General features: G+C 40.5%; 1 protein-coding gene across 2 annotated transcripts in view; it reads right to left on the bottom strand.

Moving 5' to 3' along the window:
- Positions 1–1,628: 1,628 nt before the first annotated feature.
- Positions 1,629–23,401, bottom strand: part of nos1apa (nitric oxide synthase 1 (neuronal) adaptor protein a) — a 259,466-nt gene continuing 237,693 nt past the window's right edge. For both annotated transcript variants that reach the window (XM_034080930.1, XM_034080931.1), the window contains exons 11-13: positions 7,713–7,909; positions 7,376–7,500; positions 1,629–6,179 (exon numbers count right to left, since the gene is read on the bottom strand). In XM_034080930.1, the coding sequence (XP_033936821.1) occupies positions 5,549–6,179; positions 7,376–7,500; positions 7,713–7,909 (953 nt within the window). In that variant the 3' untranslated portion in view covers positions 1,629–5,548. The remainder of the gene's footprint in view (positions 6,180–7,375; positions 7,501–7,712; positions 7,910–23,401) is intronic.

Raw genomic sequence — 23,401 nt, 5'->3', positions numbered from 1 at the left:
GAGGAGCCGAGGAGGGGAACCGAGGAGAGAGGAGGGGAAGCAGCAGGCAGTTAGAGAAATGAGAACTCCTCTCCTCTGAGCGGTCATTTTAAAGAGACGCCCATTAATGATGACAGGAGGCAGCAGCCCTCTGTCTGATGGACAGATGTGTTCATGATGACTTATATATTTACTTTGATTCATTCACAGTGCGGTATAATGAGACAATAACAGGCTACAGATGCGGACACGCACACACACATATATATGTATATATTTATATAAATATATACAATTTCAGAATCAAACAGAGCACTCTCATAATAACGTAACACTATCAGAGACTGGATATATCCCCTCCCCCCCTCTCTGGTCGCTACAATGAGGAAAATAAATTACGGGCCAAAAGTTTTATTTACAAGTATTAAAAGTAAGCAGAGGACACCAAACCAACTGAGACCTGTCGGTCCGCTGCATCTACGCACACACTGTACCACACACACCTACACCACACACACACACGCATATACAGCTCCTAAAACAGGCTACAGCCGTGGTGTATTTTATTGTGAAGCACTAAATGGTTTTAGACAAATATAGACTCTTTGTTTGTAGATATCTACTAAACTAAAGCAAATAAAGAGAGTAGGCCTGTTCTACTGAGTGATATATATTATACACACTGCTCTGCTTTCTGCATGGACCTCACAGCTGTTCTCACTGTAAACATCGCATCGCAATGAAAGCAGTTAATAAAATAATATCCAGGGGATGCATGCAGAGCTGTCATTGGCTGAGATAAGTCCGGCCGTGCATCACGACTCTTTGAAACATCTCTGTTGCCGGAAATGCATCCATGAAGGACCGTGGAGGACCCATCAGTGTATCCTCGGTTATAGCTCCTCCAGAGAGCCTCCTCGACGCTCGGTCCTCGGAGTGCATTTAGAGAAATGAGATGTCCTTCAACATGGAGCGCTAAAATTCATTTCCGGGTCACTACCGGAGGACCGAGGACCGAGGAGTCGAGGAGGGGGATTTGATGAAATGAGAAAGGGCCACAGTCTATACAAATATGCTAATTTGTTGCATTATGGGAAATGAAAGATCTTTTGCAATCCTCAACTTTGTGCAAATCAAGCGAGTTTCCCTTTAAAATTCTGCTCTCTTCTATTATCGTAATTCACTTTCTCACAAACATAATGAGTTTTGTTGATTTTGGCCACTGTGAGTTTATAGTAAGTTGTTCTGAAACTGATGAACTGTTATTTTGAAAATGATGTTTACGTTTCTGGGGACATTTCCATAAATTAGCCAAGAAACTAATGTAATACAGAGAGTTGTTCAAACAAAGCTAGACTTCATCAAGGCTGCCCCCACACTCGATGATTTATCATGCATAGAAGTCTAGATTCCTCTGTAGTGAATGAATAAAACACCACGTTTGAATTATTAAAGAGACCTGTGTGAATTAGCTGAATGGCTGCTTAGGAAGTCGGGTAAATAAATATCCTCATCACGCTGTCCCGTCTCCATTCTTGGATTCTTCCTCTGTTTTATTCCTAGCAGGTTTCAGCAACAAACACGAGGCCGGCGACACTCGGAGAGGCCAAGAGGAAGGGCAGGACTCCATGAATCAGGACAAACACAGATGAATTAAACATCAGAGCAGCTTCCACTTTTTAATTCCCGCCATCGCCATCTCCCAGGGTTTGGTTCTCTGAAAAACAGACAATCAAACAGAGACAGGACACACACAAGGGCCCGACTGTACTGAACACACAGTCAGAAGAAACCAACAAGGACATCAAACAGGAAGTGAGCTGGCCACTGTCACAGGAGTGAGATGGGGGAAATACATACAAGGCGGCATATGCCCAGAATGAATTAAGTCTTTTTTCTACACAGATTGAAAAAGTTACATCAATCTTTAAAAAGACACAGAAAACGATTTGAGGTCATGATTAGATCTATTTTTCATTTTAAAAGATTACAGTCATAACAAGAGTTATTACTTCCCCACGTTTAAAAATGATACATAAGGAAACATGGATAAAGATAAATCATTGATTTACTTTGATTTTTGTTGCATATTTTCATCACATTAAACAAATACAGATTTCATTTGCAGCAGTTTTTAGGATATACATCGATAAAAAGTCCCAGGTTTGCTTTATCTGTGGCGTCTACCTTCCTTCATTCATCATAATTGTTGGAGTTATTACACAAACACAAACGATTAAACAACAAACAAAACAACGTGACATCATTTGTTTTCTTTTATCAAATTGATTAAAGGCATCTACACAACACACATGGCCATAACTAGATTCTATGACTGAATATCAAAATAAATCACTTTCCTTCATTTGTAGAACTAAACCCAATTCGCATATTCACAGATTTGTAAAAAAAACAAACAAAGCGATAAAACTTTTCCATCAAATATACAGCACTGTTCCTTCATCAGAAAATACAATATAAATCTACTTTAGTGGTTTAGCGGCTGCTCTCATTGTCTTAGAAATGCATTCGGTGTCTTTTCTTTCTCTGAAGCAACCTCTCTTTTTATTGCTTTCACTCTCTAACTAAACGTCAGTTTAGTGAGTTTTACTCATTATCTGTGATGAGTGACACTTTCTTATCACCTAAATCCTTTAAACATCCTTATTGTCGCTTCAAATACAAGTCAGATTCAGGAGACACACAGGCACAATCCTTTTTTTAGTTTTAAGTCCATGATAACAACATGAACGGAGCATTTCTGACAAATGTTTTGATTATTTTCAATGGGATATGTGTGGTTCACACTGGTTTAAAATGCAACAAATGTACATCCCATCATCATTTGAGTCAAATCAACAACATTGTCAATGAAATGTAATCACATCAGTATTTGACCAGTACAACCTTTATAAATAACACTTAAGGGCGTTGTTTAAAACTTGATTGTTGCACATTTAGTGATAACCACCTAATACTATCAGAAAAGAAAAAATAATTTGAAGTATGTTTTCAGGGGCTTCGAGAAAAGTTCAATTAGTACAACACAACTGAAGTAAAATAAAAAAGTCCTATTTTCTAGGGTGACACATTAAGTGTTGGTCTATATTTGGGTAATTACAATCATCACTTTAGTAAAGGTCTCTACTTCTGGTCTTTTTGCTTTCCACTCCCTAGTCCCTCAGATATTTAAGGGCCAGTTCATTTAACACATCTGCCACCCCAATATGGTGGAGATAGGTTTAGTTTGTGCTCATAAAAGCACTCGAACATGACATTTGGAAACTCAGCAGAGCGATTCCACAAAAGGCCCTCTGTACAATCTACATCATGTTTTTTCTATTAAGACTTAAGATAAAATGTATTAAACTGTCTACAAAAAGGTCGAAAGAATTCGGAAATTATTTTGTGTACTTTGGTTGAGCTCGTAGGGTACGTCAGCTGTTTTGTTACAGCTTCAAATAAATGGGGACACTTGTGGTATGTAAGACGGAGTCAGAGAGACACAGCTTCCTTTCTCTTTGTGCCACATTCCTCTCATTCTGCTGGGCCAAACTACAGCTGGCTCTGTGTCCCTCTCACTGACTTCTGGGAATTTTCACCCTTTATTTTTGAACTCAGGAAATCCTTACGAGGACACAGCGGTCACTCACAGAGGCCACTTGAGGATCTCACAGAAAAGTATTTTTTTCGGGTTTGAAATTTGCAATTTGTATCCTTGTGTGAAGTGTAATAAAAACACACTAATGCTCGGATAATAGTGTTGATAAAATACAGAATTTCTCTAAGACAACTTCTGCAACAGCCACACATTGATTCAGTAGAAGCAGATAACGCAGCAGCAGGTTATTTAGTGTTAATATCAGCTCACCTGTAAGCAGCCGAACACCTGACTCAGTCTCTGGTGAGTCAGAAAAGTCAGAAAATGAAAAAACAAGCCGCTATTAAATATTTGAAACGCTCTGACTTTGGTTTACATTTTTCCATAACATTAAGGAGAAGATTATATATTCCTTCATGAATTACTTCCTTTCAACTCAAAATAATCGGACAAAACAAGATCGAGCCGCTAATTATTTTGTCTTTGGTCTGTCTGGTGATTAAGCACACCTTTCATCTCTCTCTGTTGACAGCTCATTATCTTCTCGGGCTCTTTTGATGGAAAAAACAACTTCTCAGCAGCCCATCCTTTCATCCAGACTCTGTCAGGTTTCGGGGTGTAATAAGAGTCTGCTTTCAGTTCATAAACAACAACAAATGTCAGCAGTAATGAAGCCTGAAAGTCATTCTCATTTTGGACCAGAGATGCGCTCATTTAAATTCTCTCAATCTGGTCCCGCACATTGCTCAATTTAGTTTCTACCAATATCTGCTCAGGAAATATTAGTTCATATTGACTGGGGTCCAGGGCAAAGCTGCCTCATTTGTTATTGTAATATGCCAGCACCACATAATACCAACAGTCTTTTAAATGTAGTATTGGTTTCCTCCGTTTATGTTCTGAAACTCAGTTTGCTGCTGCCAGGAAACACGTTTAATCCAGATCCAGCAAAGAGGAACATGTCCTATAACAAATCCTAATCCCCTTTTTAAAATTACTATCACAGATTTCTTAAATATAAATAAATCAAAACAGAGGTGACCTATTGATTGGGATGCAGCTCAATAATCTTACTTTAAAAAATAAAAAGAGGTCATTTTCAGGATCACAATCTGTGCCAGAGGCCAGTCTCGGAGCGCAATATGTATACCTCCTTCTGGACCAATGGGGGATACATTACTTAATATGAATGAAGCTACAGTATGGGTCAAAAGTCTTCCAGGCCTGACACAATCTGAGAAACTGCTGCAAGACATTTTGTACCGAATGAACTGAAAGTGAAGCCCCCCCCACAAGCCTCTCCATCTTGTTTCCCTCTTTGTGTATTCAGTTTTCATGCTGGAAATGACACTGACCAAACATCTGCTATAACTTATATTTATATTGAATGTAAAATATATTGCTTTATATATATTGTAATTGGTTTCATAGTAGAAGCTTATGTAGGATATGGACTTACAGTGTGACCATTATGAAGCAAATATCCCTTTTAAAATGAATGGCATGATACTATAATAACTCAATACATTCTTTAAAAGTAATAATCTTTGTCAGAAATGAGTAGTTTTTACTTATTCCACCCATTAAAAGGGATATTTCATTTCTTCAATTACATTCATTATCTGATATTTCTTCATAACTAAAGCAGAGGTTACATGATATAAAACTTTGGAAGTGTTAAAACACTAAATGAAAAAAGGAATCCCTAATATATGTGTGTTTTATAGTTTGAAATGTTAAATGATGTATTCCCTCTGCATGAAGCTTGCAGCGTCTTGGTCAAAAGATCCGGGCCATGTCCTGATTCCTGGAAGTGTTCCCTTTCCCTAAAGCAAACCCTGGAGCAGGAAGTATATAGAAGTGGCAGTGAATGTTTGATCAGTACTCCATCAGTCCGTTTGAAGGACCTCTTTAGTTGGAATGAAGAGCAGAAACTTTTTGAGACGTACTGTTCTGGAATCTGGCTTGTTACTCAAACGACAGCAGGTCGGGGTGGGGCTCCAGGTCTTCAGCCCCTTTACTGCAGGGCGCGCTGTTCCCCAGCAGGATGTCTTCACCCAGGCTGATGCGGCAGGAGGTCTTCCCCGAAGGGGTGGAGGCCAGACGGGACTCGGGCCCCGACGCCTTCTGCCAGACGTCGCAGGGCTTGGCTCTGGGCTCCACCATCGGGGGGTCTTTGTTGATGAGGTCCGGCACAGAGAGCTGGGGCTGATGTTCCTCCTCGCCTCCGTCACTGCTCCCATTCTCCACCTCGTTTTCTCCTCCACCTGTGACTCCATGGACTTTTCCGTTGCTCCCCGTCTTCTCCCAGCGATCAGCATTCTTCTCTGCGGGGCCCAGGGGGGTCTCCTCTGACCCCTCGTCCTCCTTTTGGCCCCGCTCCTGCTCCTCACTGTTCCTCGGCTCCTCTGGGCCGATGAGGGGCGACTTCTCGGGAGAGGAGAGGAAGGAGGAAGAGTCAGCGGGGTCCGGGGAGGAGACCACGGGGTCAGAGGAGATCATCATGTCCTGGGTGGTCTTCAGAGCCCGGGGCAGACGCTTCTTCCCTGTCGGGGGTGGTGGGTCCAGTCGGGGGAAGTAGTCGAAGGAAGAGATGTGACTGGGGGAGAGAATTGATACAGAGATATTAACAGACAGTAAAAAACATGATTGAGCATCCAAGTGATCCAGAGAAGCAAGGGGCCAGTTGAATAAAGCCTAAGTGGGATTTGACTCAGATGACCTGGACTCGAGACGGACAAAGTCACACATTTGAAGACTTTAGATTTGGTTTGAGAACAATCATAAAAGACCATGCAACTGAACTTGGACTTCTAATGGCTTGACTACACTTGGCCTTTCACCAAGATCATTTCTACCAAGATAACTTCTACCAAGCCCAAATATGAAAAATCTAACTTAACTTAAGGCTTGGGATCTCACTTTGAAAATGTTTTGCTAGTCATGTTGATAATTTTCTTAATTTCATTCAGTGCCTATGTAGTCGTATTTTCGAGCATGTAATTAACATCCTCAAGAAGAAACTAAATGATGGGATGAATGAGGTCATGCTGTAAAGATGCTCTTACATGTTCTGGGCTTGAGAACACCACATATTTATTTCTACGCATTCTGGTTTTAAATCTGTTTTTAAATCCCTTTAAAAACAGATTTACCCACCCAGTACAAATTCAATGTATTCAAAGAGCTGCTCAAAAATCACTTCTACTCGAATGATTTTTATTAGGAGAGACAAAACAACCTGGATGAGTGTGTGCATGTGAGAAGGGAATGAATACACAGTTAAAGGCATTACCATTTTGACCGAGTAAGAAGCTGAATACTTCAGAGTTATTGAACTTCAGACGTCTCACAGGTGCCTTTGTAGTCATTATTCATTCTATAACCCCATTTCAGTGGAAACATAATAAATCCTTCGCCTTTCCTGCCTTATTTACACTTCTGTCGGTCATTACATATTTTAACAGAAAATATGTCTTTCAGTGGTTTAATCAAAATAATTGAATGCATAGCCTTGAAAGCTTTTGTGACTTTTTTTTACAAATGTATCCACACAAAAAAATACATACAGTACAATAGGAGCAAACAATTACCTTTTATAAGGTCTAATACAAAATAAAACTGACTTAGTCAATATGGGAATCAAACCAACAACCTGTGAGGGACGAGTCTGTAAACTACTTTGTGATTGTCTTCACGATTAAAGTTTAAATTAAGTTTGAGAAGTTTAATCTGACCAACAATAATGACTTTCCTCCACACCAATATAAAGGAGAAATATGTGTGTGTGTTTACCTGTTTGCAGTGGTCTGATTGAGTTGCTCCATACAGCTCCACACCACATCAACGTTCTTGTTGACCTCTGTGACCCCAATGTCCCCCAGGTGGATGGACTCCTTTCTTCTTAACAAGTCATTGACCTGAGAGAAAGAAAGAAAAGGAAGGGCCAAAGATTGACAAACAGACAGAAAAAAGACAGAGGAAGAAGAAAGAAAGTCAGAAAAGACAAAAAGTACTCAAATGAACTCCACTGGTACAACAATAAAGACATTAAATGTACTCTATGACCCAAATATCAAGCGTTTAAAGAATACATGAGGTGTAAAGAAGTTAATCCTTGGGCTGAGCTCACCTTCGCCCCGACAGCCTTGCCCAGGTTAATGGCATTCTTAAGCCTCTGCTGTCCTCCGGAGGAAGGAGAGTCGACGGAGCTGGACCCCAGGTTGTGGTTAGCTGATGCTGGCGGGCGGCGGCCCGAGGGGGGGCCGGGCCTGGACGTCTGAGGACTCTGCTGCTGGGCAACAGAGTTCTCAAACATACTTTGGTCAACTGGAAAAAAGGAGAGAAGGAAGACGGATAGATTAAGTCCCAGCAGGAGTTAAGAGATGACGTGTATCTGCATTAACAGCACATGCTGCAGACCCTCGAGCACTTGACAATACAAATGGGATGTTTGCTTTGAAATTGAGATAACAAACTCAGTTCTTGAACGGCAGTGAGAGAAATACTCCTGAAAATGCAGATGATTGATTACTGGTACTGGCTACCGATGTATTTGCTGATATAAAGATGCTCTTCTCCATAAAAAAGCACTTTTCAAAATGTTAAAAGCCACCCCTTGAAACTAGAGGGGCGCAAGTACTTGATATGCAAGTGGTACAATTTTGGTGGAGTATTCCAGGGACCACCTCATGTTAGTCTGGTGTCACTGTGCAGCTTTGCACCAAACAAACTGACGTTGCATCATCACAGCAGTTTCATGGACATTCCGTGAGAAGACATGAAACATAGGAGGGCCACACAGTAACAAGGCATGTAATGATCAAAGACAAATGTTTAAAAATAAAGAAAGACAACTGCAATGACATGCACACAAAAATACAACAAATGAAAAGGAAGTGGACCAACATGCAGGATCAGGAACATAAAAGGTGAACTCAGGTGGTTTTCACTCCACACAGACAGATGATCTTACCTCATGGAGAGAAACGTTTCTCGGAAGGCATTTAATGAAACATAGAATTATCAGATTTGAGATCAATCTACTCTTAAAGATGCACATTATTGAGCTTTTACTGCTCAACATGCTGCCGATTCATTTATTCTACAAGAGGACAAGTCAGGGGAGGTACTAGGTAGGAGTGCAGCCTTGGCTTGCTTACACCTATCTGAAAGGGACATTGTCTTGGACAGATAAATGGAGAGAAAATATCCCCATTTGGAATCAGATAGAGCGTCAAACTCGGGCGGAACAGCTAACCTTGACTTCCCTTTGCACACTCGAGCATTTTACTACACTTACTATACCAATCAAGAGATCTACCAAAGCACATTAGCCAGGGGCCAGAGAAAATGTGAACTGATATTATGAATCAGCGCGATACAGAGGGCATTCAGGGTAACATCAAAGACACACAGAGAGAGAAGAAGAAGAACAGATAGCACAATAAACACTTCCTTCACAGCATGCATGCAGTTATTAATAAGAGTCATCAAAGCAATTGGAACAGCAAAGAGCTGCAAGGTGTAACATAGTGGATCTAGCAATTCATTTAATGATATCTGTTTGCATTTGTGAATGTGTCTTATAATGCCCTCTCACTACCTCAATGCAGCAGCCTTTTTTTAGCAGTACTTACCATCCCCTAGGTTGAAATATTTGCCTGCCTTATATCTCCTATTTTTCGTCTATTACTATTAAATACGGGGCTATGTGTGCACTTTGTTGTGATCTAGATGGGCATTAGCAATTGATGGATGAATGTCTTTGAGGTTTATTTTGTATTGTTGTTTTGCTGTGATTTAAAATAGCAGACACTGTGATGTTCAAGGCAAATTTCCCACTGAGAAAATAAAGTCTATCTTATCTTACACTGATGTATGCATGAACATGACCTTAGTGCAATTTGAATACTGGGAAGTAGAACTGCATTTTACAAATGCCAACTGCATTAGTGTGGAGGTAAGAATAATACATCCATTAGTTGGATGTCAAAATACTGCATAAAAGGTTACACATATAATAGGGCAGCTATAATAGGAGTGGAAAATGGAAATGGAGGATTCAAATGAAGTCCTCTTCAATCATCAAAGCATGGGAATATACACAGCACCGACCAACAGAAAAGTTTAGATTTTGCGATCTGGCACCTTGCTCAAGGGCACCTCGGCAAAGAGAGGAAATGGCACCTTTCAAAATACCAGTCCGTACTTTTGGGACTCCAGTTCCCAAGTCCTGACAGACTGAACTACAGCCAAAATGTATCTCTAAGCACTCGTAGAGACCTATAATGTTGGTGGTATTCTCCCCAAGAATGTCAATTTAATAATGTGTTATTGAAATGACACAATACAGTGAAAAGAACCTCAGAGAGTTATTGTGACTGACTTGTGCTAGCAAGTGCTATTTGGCTAACATGCTAGCTTGGGTTGCCAACTCTCACGCATCTGGTGTGTGAGACACGCTTTCACTCTCAATCTCACGCTCTCACGCTGCCCAAACTATTCTCACGGCAAAAACAAGAATACCGAAGACTCGAAACGGTTTTGAAAACTTTTGTCAGGTTCTTCTCAACAGAACATCTTTGATAATGTCTTCTGGCCAATCAGAATCAAGATAACGGCGTGGTGTTGTTGCAGGAAGTCCCGACGGAGAATACTTTTGCTGTAGTACATCTCTATATACATCGATACAACATTACGTGTTGATAGAAATCAACACGTAATGAAATAAGACCCCACGGTTTGATGATTGATAGGTGTGTGGGCTGTCTTTCATTTTGACACACAGAACAATGGGGGCTATCCACCCTTATCCACAATGTAAAGTAATTCACAGCTGAACCTGCTGCTCCTCACAGAGACAAGAGTGTCTCTGTGAGGAGCAGCAGGTTCAGCTTTCAGAACAAAGTAACAAAAAAATAAAATGGCATTAATTTTTTAAATATGTCCTGTAGTAATACATTTATTTATTTTTCTTCTCAAGAGAGTACCAGAATGTGTATTTTATGTTAGTATTTCAAAAAATCTCCTGGGGGAGAATCCCCCCAGACCCCCCTGCAGGGGTTGGGCTTTCAGCATGTCAACTCTTTCACCTGTGGGTAAATTGCAGGATTGGCTCCAGGTCGCCCTTTTTATTTACTACAAGACAAATGTGCTTTTTTATTTCAAACAGTTCAATTTGGATTGAAACAGGGAAATAATCTAAAACCTCACACGTGGTGTTTCACTGTCAAGGGGAGCGTGTATGTAATTACATTGCAAATACTGACATGAGCCCCACCACTGTATGGGTTATCCTTATCCCTACCATAGATTACCCAACACAAATACTCGACCCGTATTGCACATGCGCAGATCTAAGAACCAGTAGAAATTATAAAAAAGTAAAAGTCTGCTGCTTATTGTTCTACTAGGCCAAAATAGAGTCAAAGAGTATATGAGAGTGAGTGTGTTAATTAATATATTTGGCAGTTTGGAGTAAGTCTGTAGATTTATTTGTGTGTGTGTTTCATGTATAGGCCTCTCACGATAATTAATTTTGTTGGATACATTTTACGGGAAATTATTGCGATAAACGATAATATTGTCGGCACCGTTGTATGACCATTTAGACCACTGACATTAATAATAATATATAATAATAATTCAAGTACATCCTTTCAAACTGCTAGTCACATCTTCATGTAAATGGAAATTTATCGAGTTCATTTTTATTTATCGTACGATACGTCAATTAATTGCTTATCGCGATAGGTACACAATAAAACAGTGGAAACAAACATGTGTTTGACTTTCAATAGTGAATGAAACTTTGTGCCCTTTATAGTCTGTGTCCAATATTGTGTATATATTGTATATATATCCTATATATATATGCTAAGGTCCCGCTGCTGACACGATAGCAGTCATTTCGTGCGCATGTGTAATTAAACCCATGATATCAAAATCTCACTCCAGCCAGGTACCCAAAGTTGGCAACCTACTACGGCTTATAAATAGTCTTTACATTCAAAAATATTTTGATAAGTGGCTAAGATAAATGTTGATGTTCTGGTGCTTCTTTAGCTGTGATCATAAAATGTTGCCTTATTTTGCTACTCTTCCTTGTATGCTAGCACAGCTGTAAGCTAGTATTAGCTTTTTTGCCACATGTCTCAGCTGCTTCTGATGGATCTGAAGGTCTCATTGAAATTTATACTTGCGTTAATTAATATCTTCTTTTCTGTTATCAATACAGTGATAAAACAAAACATTCAATAGCCATGCATGTTTTCATTAGATTTTTCATATTTTAAAGGTGGGGTAGGTAAGTTTGAGAAACCGGCTCGAAATACACTTTTTGTTATATTCCATGGAATGCTCTTAACATCCCGATAGCAATGAATATCTGAAGTGCTTTGACAAAAAATCCATAAAAAAATTTCATCCGTGGAAGCCGTAGTACTATAAAAAGTACGACCTATCTTTGTTATGGAAATCTAGGACCCAACACGGCTGGAGAGTACAAGTCAAAGTGATCAAAACAAATAAATGGTGAATCGAGCAGAGCTGTCTTTTGGGTTATTTATTTGAAGCTTCAAATACATGATACAATAATAATATAGACACAGGTCTGACAGAGTATAGGATAGTCCGGCCCGGCTAAAATAACTGGATGGCCTACCTGCCTGTCAGCCTTCCACCTGTGCACAAACTTATCTCGCGCCCTCATTGGTCATGTGCACGTTCGTGTGTGTTGGAGGAGGGGCTCTGTAAGGAAGTAGCAGTTTTTTTCCGATTGTGTATTTTCAAATTCTAGCGCACTCGAGCTGGTTTCTCCAAAATTACCTACCCCACCTTTAAGCTAACTGCTTGGCTAAGAAGAAAGCCTATCTAAAAACTGTAAACTACAAATATTTTAATATTTCCTGTGATTCAAAAGGCACATCATTAACAAGCATTGTTCAATGTTCTGCCTTTCTGCCAAGGTCATTTAGGTTGTACTGACTGTATATTCAGGCCATTGAGCAATCTCAGGATCAATAGTTTCACATTGCACAGGCCATAAAACATCCTTATTGATCCCACCAGACAATGAGACCACATACTCTATTCCCCCCATTGTAAGTCCTAATGGAAATGTAATGGATGGAATTTGTAATGGGGTGCCCCCTTGAAGGCTTTGTGAAGGACACTGGAAGGGGAAGATGTAGGTGCAACATGTCTAACAAAGTGCTCTGGACATGGTATGCATACATCTAAATATTGTGGCTACTTATCTCTCAACACTAGTATCAACCAATGCTATTGAAAGGGTGAAATCTGCCGTTGGCAATGAGCCCGGGGGCCTATACTACGAACCTGGTTCAACCTAACCTGGATATGTTTGAGTTAGCCGGTTGGCCTAATCCAAAACATACGCGCTCTCGCTAAACTGTACTACGACGCGGGTTATCAAGTGGATCGCTCAAGCCAGCCATGTCCTATCTAGTTAGGTGCGCGTTCACATGAAAGGGGTGGTATTTGGAGCATTCGACCAATCACAAACATGGAGAAGCGCACTGACAGCGCAGCGTCATACTTCCTGAATGAAAAGTGAACTTTAATACTAGTCAAATATGAAGAAGTTAAACTTTAAACATCCATGACTTAAACACTTGATCCAGGATCAAAGCCTCAGAGCTGCACCTGCAAGGTGAATACAGCTGGTAAAAGAAAAAGTGTTTGAATGCGTACATTAACAGGTTTATGATATCACTGCCCCGTCTAAAACACGATCTGACTTTAATTACATTTGTCTCGAGTGTTTCGTCAACTTAATGTGTTGCTTAAAATAATACTTCTGCATACAGTATGTGACACTGTGAGTGTTGCACGGCCAGATACGGCTCAGCTGACTCAGATCAGGAGATATATGATACATTATGAAGTGCTATGAATGATAATGGGACACATCGACGTCTGCACTCAGTGTACTTATGTTGTGGCAGCTATTTAAGTGCTTTCTTAACGCTAATGTTATAATAGTCAGATTGCTCTGAAGATGGAGGTGATATTCTATTAATGTTCACGTTCACACAGTCGGTGATTTTTGCCGGCCGTCTTTCCTGCGACGGCAGCTTTTCTGTATTTCCTTTCTCCTGTAATATGACTTGATCGCTTTAAACTCCGCACACTGAGCTCTGATTGGTCAGCAGGTGGTGCTTTCACTGAGTTGATCTCTTAGCCTGCAACCTAACCTGGTCCCGACCAGGTTAACCGCTAAGCATAAGTTACCATGGAGATATAGCCTGCTAAAAAGAGAACCAGCTTCGTAGGACCGGAAAGCCGGAGTTTTCCCTGAATTTAGCCGGCTAAGCGAAAATCCTGTTTCGTAGTATACCCCCCTGGTGTCTCAGTCTGGCTCACTTACACACATATGTTATTTATCTTTCGCTATTTATGATAATTTCTCTGCTGGGCTGTCTCTGAGCCAGCTCTCAAACTCTTAGCTCCTAACCCTTTGGAGTCCAGGGCTAATTTGGCCGTTTTCGCATACTTTTGATTTGTCTTACTAAACCCCATTAAGAAATGTTTGGCATGTCAATGTTTGGTATCTTTTTTTTTAAGGACAACCTCACCTATATAACCTGATAGTTATTTCTGTCATTTTGAGATACTATATGAACATTTTGGACCCAAAATCACAAAAAAACAGATTTTGAAAATGATATCATTTTTCATATAGGTAACACAAACATACACAACGAAACCATTTGAAAGCTGGACATATATACATGGGATGTGATAATGTGAAAGTTTGATTTAGGTAGCATGAACCTATATACACATTTTATGAACAAATAACAGGTGTATCCATAGGCTTTTTTCCCTCATTTCTCAAGTTCTGTCAACAGTGACACGGTAGGCACAACAAAACATTTAAAAGCTTACATAATGTACATGTGATTTCATTCTGATAAGGCAAAAGTTTTATTATAAATATAATACAAATATATATATACACATTATGTACAAAAATCAGTTTTTTCTGTCTTTATCTGTGCCACGCTTCAAAGCGGTTTCTGTCAACTACGACACAGAGGGCAACATCACAGGTTCCTCCTCCTCCATGTCAAAAAACAAGCTTAAAGTTTGACTCACGTTCAGAGTTCTCTTCATCATAGTTGAATCTTCAAAACTCTAAATCTATCTAACTATATCTAAATTCTCAATGTTTGTCTGTCACTTTACTTCAATCGCAGTCTCCCGCTGTCTCTCTTTGTCTCCCGCCGCCTGTCTTCGTCTCTCTCCATTTCCCGCCGTCTCTCTTCGATTCCCGCCATCCCTCTTCGTCTCAATTTGTCTCGCTTCGTATCACTTCGTTTACCTGATTACCTCACCCCCTCCCTGGTAAATACATCCTGTTGAGCAGAATCTACAGTTTCCAGTATTTTCCGTTTCGTAAAATGATAAAATACGGCGAAGATATTAAAATATGTGCTTCCATTATTCATACTTTTTAAATATATTTGTATTAACTTTATATCATCGTATCTCCGTGTTTATTGGGTCTTTTTGCATGAAACAAAGACTGGCATATAGTTTCAAGCCGGTACTTTCGACAGAAATACACATATACATCCTGTTGAGCAGGATCTAGTTTCCAGTATTTTCCGTTTCGTAAAATGATCAAATACGGCGAAGATATTCAAATATGTGCTTCCATTTTTCATACTTTTGAAATGTATTAACTTTATATCATCGTATCTCCGTGTTTAGTGAGTCTTTTTGCATGAAACAAAGACTGGGATATAATTTCAAGCCAGTACTTTTGACAGAAACACACGGCAATGTTGTCTGGACTGTTGTTTCTATGCGGCACCGGCTTGAACAGGTCATGTGATCTGATCACACCGGCGTGACGGTCGACTCCAAAGGGTTAAGGTTTCTGTATACTCCAAACAAATGCAAATGTGTTTTTCTCCCAATGTTGGTTGAGTAAAGTGCTGCGTGCATGTGCCAGTAAACTCAAATTTACTTGAGTTGAGCTTGTCTTCACCAAAGTGAGTAAAGAGATGAGTTGGAAATATACCATTTATGAAATCCAATAAAACAGAAGTATGATATACGGCTTATTATGCAGACAGAAGATGATCATTTAGATATGGCACCGACATATTCAAACCGTCTGTTTACTGCTGAAATATTTATTTACACACTTTTAAAGTTTGCACCCACAATGCAACTGTCCTACATTCAGGTGTGTTTCAGACACAAATTGTAAGGAAGGAAGGGGAATAAGGGATGAGATTCAACAAAGGTCCCTTGCATGAGTAAGAGATGTTAGAATTATACAGTATGTGTTTTTGCCTGGACTGTCCCTGTTACCCATTGTTATAGTAATACATTTTAAAAAATTGTTCCAATTGAGTTCTTAAAGGTCCCATGACATGGCCATTTCTGCTGATCATAATTCAATTGTTGAGGTCTACTAGAATAGATTTACATTGTGCAATTTTCCAAACTCACATTGGTTTCTCATACAGCAGCTCTGTATAGAAGCCTTTGTGTATTCACTCTCTAAACGGCTTGTCGGAGCTCCTGCCCCCCCCTCCCTATGAGCCCACTGTGCTCTGATTGGTCAGCTCTCCCACTCTGTTCTGATGAGTCCACCACCGTTACAGCAGAACATCAGTAATTATGTGTTACAATGGCGTTTGTTAGCAACCAGAAAATGACACCAGTAATGACAAACAGATGAGAATGCTGCGTGGGGTCTGGGTGCCGTGTTGGCGGGAAGTTGCGGGGCTCGCTGCTGGCTTACTGGTGGCTTACTGGTGTGGTTTTCTGGTTGCTGCGTGGGGTCGGCGAGACAGCGAGACACAGCGAAACCCCGCCCGAGCACACACTCACACCCGCAGCCTGGCTGTGAGTCTTTGTGTGTGCTCACACACAGACTCACAGCCTCGCCGCGTCCCGCCGTCTCAGGCTGAGAAATCCGCGGAGCTGCAGCTGAGAAAAGATTGAGTGTGTGTGTGAGGAATTCCGCGGATTGGTCAATTTGGACTAATCCACGGACTTAACGTAACTGCTCCGCGGATTGGTCCATTTGGGTCGTCACGTCACTTGGTAGCAGGAAGAAAAAGAGAAATCTCCAACGAGGCGTTCTGGGGCAGCATAGACACATCTTTTCTGTGTTAGAGTTTTACTCGCTACAGGGTGTACTTTGAGGGTTTGTGACTTTGCAGACCGTTTACATGCAGAACCTGTCCTGCCCATACCTGTCCCCTTGTGTGTTATGTATCTTACATAACACGCAAGGGGACAGGTACTAACCGGAAAAGCATGCCATGGGACCTTTAAATCAAACATCTATGTGCAAATATGTGTAACTGTCTTCTAGTACAAATGACGGCTTTCATATTCAAAAACGCTTTCTATCACATTGAGAAAGAAAAAAACCATTTTTCCTTCAATCCTTGCCAGTTAAGGGAACTTCTTCAAAGGGTATGTTAGTATAAGTGTATCAGAGGTTTGCATCAGCAAGTCCCAGAAAGCCACTGGGATTTTTGAAAAATAAAACTACTATTACAGTAAAGCTGGAGTGTGAAGTGACTTTTTACCCCCTCTGGCAATTGGAAGAGACGATAGTGACTGAGCAGCAGTAAGCAGTGTGGCGACAGCTATGTTGAAAATCCTAAGAATGCTGAAAATAAAAGAAACTCTGCATTCAGAGGAAATAAAGTAACATTTAAAATCTTAAGCTTTGTGTGAAATGATTTGGTAAAAGCGTGAATATAATGGACATTCATTTCTATTTAAAAGTCCCGCAGTCCAGTTTTAACGAATATTAGAGAATTTTTTACTTCAGTTTTACAAAGAAGGATCGAGCGATTATCTTATTCCAATATCATAATTCATTTTAGAGAAGACATAAATTGTAAACTAGTTATTCTTTTTTTGTGACTACGAAGCAGAGCTTAGGAAAACGAGAGGCACATCATGAGCAAAGAAACTCCCTCTCTCTCAGGTTGAATCATTAAAGCCAATCCTAATAATACTATTTCAATACCCACAAATTGAAATATCTAATGTTACAGAGCTCGATTATCACTTCCTGTGCTCAGAATTGCCACCAGCGCCTGTACTTCACAAGTGGAAATTTCACCTCGGGAAACAGTTCCTCCATGTCCTCCCAATTAGTGGAGATGGGACTGCCCTCTGTGCTGCGCCCCACTGTGAGTTAGTCTAATGACTAAGGTGGATGTTTTCTACAAATCTTGCCAACCGAAGCAATACAATGCGAGGAGTAATTGTTAAATATCGCCCCATGCTGTAACTTCAGCAGAGGTAATATTTCATAAAGACTGTTCAAAAATCAACCTGTGCCTTGCATATATTAGCTACACCGTGTCATATTTTTCTTTTTAAACGAAGCAATCAATGTGGATTAAAATAAGTACTATTGGAAGGATGTTTAAAGCACTAGAGCTCTGTGTCTTGGTTTGATTAAATATACCAAAAGATACTCATCTTTTCAGTAAGTTTGAAAATGAGGAACACCTAAAAAATACCTAATATATATTAGTTGATTTCTGAATGCGGTGATAATTGGTATGGTAACGCCAACAACAAAATACAAGATTAGTTAAAAAAACAGGAACAAAAACGTCTGTCTGACTGTCAGCAGGACATCAGAGCCTGGATGGCCTTGAACTTTTTAAAATTCAATGAAAAAAAGACAGAGGTCATAATATTTGGACCCAGTGGTGGCTCCAATGCCCCGCCTGTGCTGGATTCTCTTGTCCCATATGTGAAACCTATTGTCACAAACCTGGGTGTACGGATTGACCGTGATTTTAAACTAGACCAACAGATCAATTCTGTGGTAAAATCCAGCTTCTTTCAGCTAAGACTTTTAGCAAAGGTCAAGCCTTTCCTTTCTTTTAATGACTTTGAGAAAGTAATTTGTTTTATATCCACAGCCTACAGCTGTTCCAGAATGCTGCTGCGCGCCTCCTTACAAGGACAGGCAGGCGTGAACATATTACGCCTGTACTCGCCTCATTACACCGGCTACCAGTCAGTTTTAGAATACAATTTACATTTTTTCATTTTTACTGCCCTAAACGGTTTAGCCCCACCGTACCTGGCAGATATTTTAAAACCACACCCACACGGTCACTGAGGTCTGCTGACAGACTCCTTCTGGTCGTCCCTAAATCGAGGTTAAAGCAGCGACGAGCCTTTGCTGTTGCAGCTCCAAAGTTATGGAACAAATTGCCCCTCCAGGTTAGACTTGCTCCAACTCTGCCTGTTTTTAAATCTCGTTTAAAAACCCACTTCTTCCCCTGGCATTTACAGGCCAGGTGACACTTGTGCTTTTAAATTTGGGTTTTTATCTTACTAGTGTTTTGTATTGTTTTTACGTCATGTAGGAGAGTTTCTCAGTCTGTGGATTCTGATCTGGTTTCATTGTCTCGTGTTTTACATTTGTTTCATGTCCTGTCTGTTTTTTATGTATTTATGCTATGTTTTTATACAGTTGTTGATGTACAGCACTTTGTTCAACTCTGTTGTTTTTAAATGTGCTATAGAAATCAAATGGATTGGATTGGATATCTCCTCCAGAGAGCCTCCTCGATGCTCGATCCTCGAAGTGCATTTAGAGAAATGAGATGTCCTTCAACATGGCGCGCTGAAATCCATTTCCGGGTCACTACCGGAGGAGCGAGGAGTCGAGGAGGGGAAATTTGTGAAATGAGAAAGGCCTTGTTTGTGTGTGTGTTGGTTTGTTGTTAGTCTTTTAATTACGAAGATGAACAGAAGGAATCCATCTGCAATAATTACCGTTCATTAAATGAGGATCTCCTGCTTTTTCATCTGGAACTTTTGTGGATTAACTATATTATTCAAACAACTGCAAGATTATAAATAAATACAGACACAAATTGTCAAAAAAATAAATAAATTGGTTAATGATATTTTCAGTAAAAAATCCTAAATGTCAACGATAATGCAACGTTCAGCAACAATTACAAAGTTAGAAAATCTACCGTAAATCCAATATTCTGATAATCTTACAGTATAATAACAATTAGGTATTTTCTGTTATAGTGTGTTTAAAAAGGTCTTAAAGCACAACAAACGGCAGTGAACCCTTTATTCTGTGCTCCAAAATATCAAGAAACAAAACTAGTGAGGACGTTTTTAAGCTTTGAATGAATGTGATAATAGATAATGACATTAACATAAAAACATTTAACGAATAGAAGTTAGTTGAAAAAAAAGAAGAATGAAATATTGATACCTTTGGTATTTGGGAACAACGATCAAACATAATTGGATTACTTTAGGCAATGAGAGGCACATTTCAAATGTATGTATATGATTAATTGCAAGAACATTATGTAATTAACTACCTATGTGTTTTAAATTATGAGGAGGTCAATTTGGTCAACATCCTGTATGAAAGATGAGAGCTTCTAAAAATAGTTTTGTTTGTCATGGACAGAGCGGGGCCTTGAGCAATAGCAGAGTAAAGAGATATGTCTCTGTAACAGATGAGCTAGCAGAGCTGCAGCTGACCTTTAGACAAGGGAACAAATCTAGCACTTATCGCTCTCTCTCTCTCGCAAAGAAGAAAGCCATTTGTTTTTTCAGGCTTGAATTGTATATCAGCCACAGCTACAGCAGAATAACATATATTATTCACTGCGGGGTCATTTTCTTTATCTTAATATTGAATAATGATGAATCACAACATAATTATGATTACAATTGTATTCATATGGAACCGGTAATTGGCCAAATCAGCTCCAACAGACTCTGTGTGGCTTCGGCTTGCTCAGCTAGACAGACAGCCAGCCAGTGGGAGGTTGTAATTAGCTCAGCTCTGGCATCTCCGATCAAAGTGCCAAACTCTAAACTTTGTTCTTAGCTGAGGGTAACCCACTTCTGTCACCGAGACGGAGCACACACACTGAGCCCTGCCCGCGTGCCAACACCCACACTCAGGGTTTCTTTTTGGATTTGAACTGTATGATTATGTTTTTTTTTTTTATTCCCATCATTGTATTTGCCTACAAATCTGAGAATGGAGTGAATAACTTGCACATATTTACAATGAAAGTTCAGTAGCTCTCAGGAACTCTAACATCCAAAACTAAATCTTCTGATGAGGAAGAGCGATTGTATTGAACCTGAGTTTCCCTCCATCAATGTCCCTTCAGACCCTTGGAAATAACTTCTGCTTACAAAAAGCTGTGACAAAGGGTGTGTTCCAATACTCATCCTAACATACTATCTATTATGCAAGATTTTTTTTGAGTATGTGCCAATACGTGGTTTGTCAAACACAGTATGCAACAAAACAACAACATGCTTTTCTGGCTATACTGACCCACAATTCTTTGCATAGCGGAGCAAGAGGGTATGTGTTCATACTTTGTAAGGGTAGCTGCTGCCAACAGTCAGGCTCAATCTTTGAGTCCATGAGAGTTCCATGGCAACTTGGGAACATTTAAAACCTCAACAACCTTTCTTTTCTGACCTAGGTTTTGCAAAGATTCATACTTTATTTCACCCTTCCAGAGACCCATAGACTCTTCTGCTTACTGCTGTCTTTAAACAACTCTCCTGTTATCTCCATCAGAACAACCTTCTGTATCTGCATTCCACACCAGTCTGGTTTCAAGGCAGGTCACTCCACAGAAACTGCTCTCATTGCTGTCACTGAGGAACTGCACACTGCCAAAGCAGCATCCCTCTCCTCTGTCATCATCCTGTTGTACCCGTCTGCTGCATTCGACACGGTGAATCATCAGATCCTCCTTCGCACTCTCCAAGAACTTGGAGTTTCAGGCTCTGCACTTTCCCTCCTCACGGGAAAAGATTGTCCCACTCTTGACCTGACTATCAACATCGGCACATCTGTTGTTTCCCCGACCCAGACTGCAAGGAATCTGGGTGTGATCCTAGATAACAACCTGTCCTTCACTGCAAACATCGCTGCTACAACCCGCTGCTGCAGATACACGCTTTACATCATCAGGAGGATGCGTCCCCAGCTGACCCAGAAAGCCACGCAGGTTCTGGTCCAGGCTCTCGTCATCTCACGCCTAGACTACTGCAACTCCCTCCTGGCTGGTCTACCTGCATGTGCCATCCGACCTCTGCAGCTCATCCAGAATGCAGCGGCTTGTCTGGTCTTCAACCTTCCTAAATTTTCCCACACCACGCCGCTCCTCCGCTCCCTCCACTGGCTTCCGGTAATTGCTAGAATCCACTTCAAGACACTGGTACTTGCATACCATCCTGCGAATGGATCTGGCCCTTCCTACATCCAGGACATGGTTAAACTGTACACCCCAGCGCGTGCACTACGCTCTGCATCAGCCAAACGACTCGCTGCACCCTCGCTGCGAGGGGGACCCAAGTTCCCATCAGCAAAAACACGTGGGTTTGCTAACCTGGCTCCAAAATGGTGGAATGAGCTCCCCATTGACATCAGGACAGCAGAAAGCTTACACACCTTCCGGCGCAGACTGAAAACTCATCTCTTTCGACTCCACTTCGAGCGATAGAATTACTAACAAAGAACTGCTAACAGAGCACTTATATACTAATAAAGGACTGGCTTATCTAAAGCCAGTTGAGTAGCACTTGAAACGATTGGCTCTTTGAAACCTGATGTACTTATATGATTCTGTTTTCTTCAAGGTTGTGTCTTCCTGGTCGAATGTACTTATTGTAAGTCGCTTTGGATGAAAGCGTCAGCTAAATGCAATGTAATGTAATACAAAAAACTGAGGCAATTGTTGTCCTCCAATAGCCATACTAACTTTTATACTTGCAAGAAAGCAATAAAATATGTGCAAAAATATGCTTTTAGTGAATGCAGTATGCAAAAAAACTAGTGGTGCACGATACTAGGAATTATGACGTCATCCCGATAAACCCGATAAAAGTATTAATAGCCCCGATAATATACAATATATTTTTTGGGTGAAAAAAAAGAAAAAAAATACTGCGGTGTGGGTGGATTGGGATGAGGGACGCTTGTTTTTCACTCGGCTCCTCCCGTTTTGCCAGTACTATGGTATTAGTGGTTTAGGAAGAGGGGAGTTTTTCACAAATCCAGCGCTCCCTAACTCATGCCTGGCTGTGACGTAAATGGTGTGCGGCTGTGAAACCTACAACATTAAGATGTCCCTCCATTAAAGCTAATGGGTCTGGCCCTAACCATATACATTTCCCCAGTTTGAACAAAATGACATGCAATGTGGGTAAGCGTATATGTCCACATATTTGTGGGCAGTAAATCAGTTTACCAAGGGCATCACATCAAGTGATGAAAGTTTGAGATCAACACTATGTCAATCACTTTGCTCTGAATAATTTAACCAGGGTAGCTTCTACGTGCCTGTATATCAAACACTAAAAAGTAGAAATATTACTGACTGAAAGCTCAAATTGATCAAAGGCGTCTCTTGTCTTCCCCTTTGGTTCTTTCTTCTTTCAGTGGGAGTTCTTTAGAAGCCTTTTAAGATTGACATCCACCTACATTTTGAATTAAGCAAGTGTCAGCTTTCTTTTGTCAAAGCATATGTAAAGAAGTTACACAGAAGAAGTAGTGAACAAAAGAGGAGAAATGGGACAAGACCGAGGCGTAGACAGACAGATGTGGATGAGACAGGCCTTCAGCTGTGCCACGATTCAAGACTACTTTGCTCTTTTAGCCCTTTACATCTGGAGAAGCACATGTTCTGGATTAAGTACCAGGCCGCCGCTCAGCATGGCCTCTAGCTCCGCATCATGGGAACATCAAAGCAGATTGCCACCAAGTCCAGATGTCGA

Source organism: Pseudochaenichthys georgianus, chromosome 4, assembly GCF_902827115.2.
Source record: "Pseudochaenichthys georgianus chromosome 4, fPseGeo1.2, whole genome shotgun sequence".
Classification (NCBI taxonomy): domain Eukaryota; kingdom Metazoa; phylum Chordata; class Actinopteri; order Perciformes; family Channichthyidae; genus Pseudochaenichthys; species Pseudochaenichthys georgianus.
The sequence above is the reverse complement of the archived record's forward strand: the minus strand, read 5'-3'. Positions and strand labels throughout refer to the sequence as shown.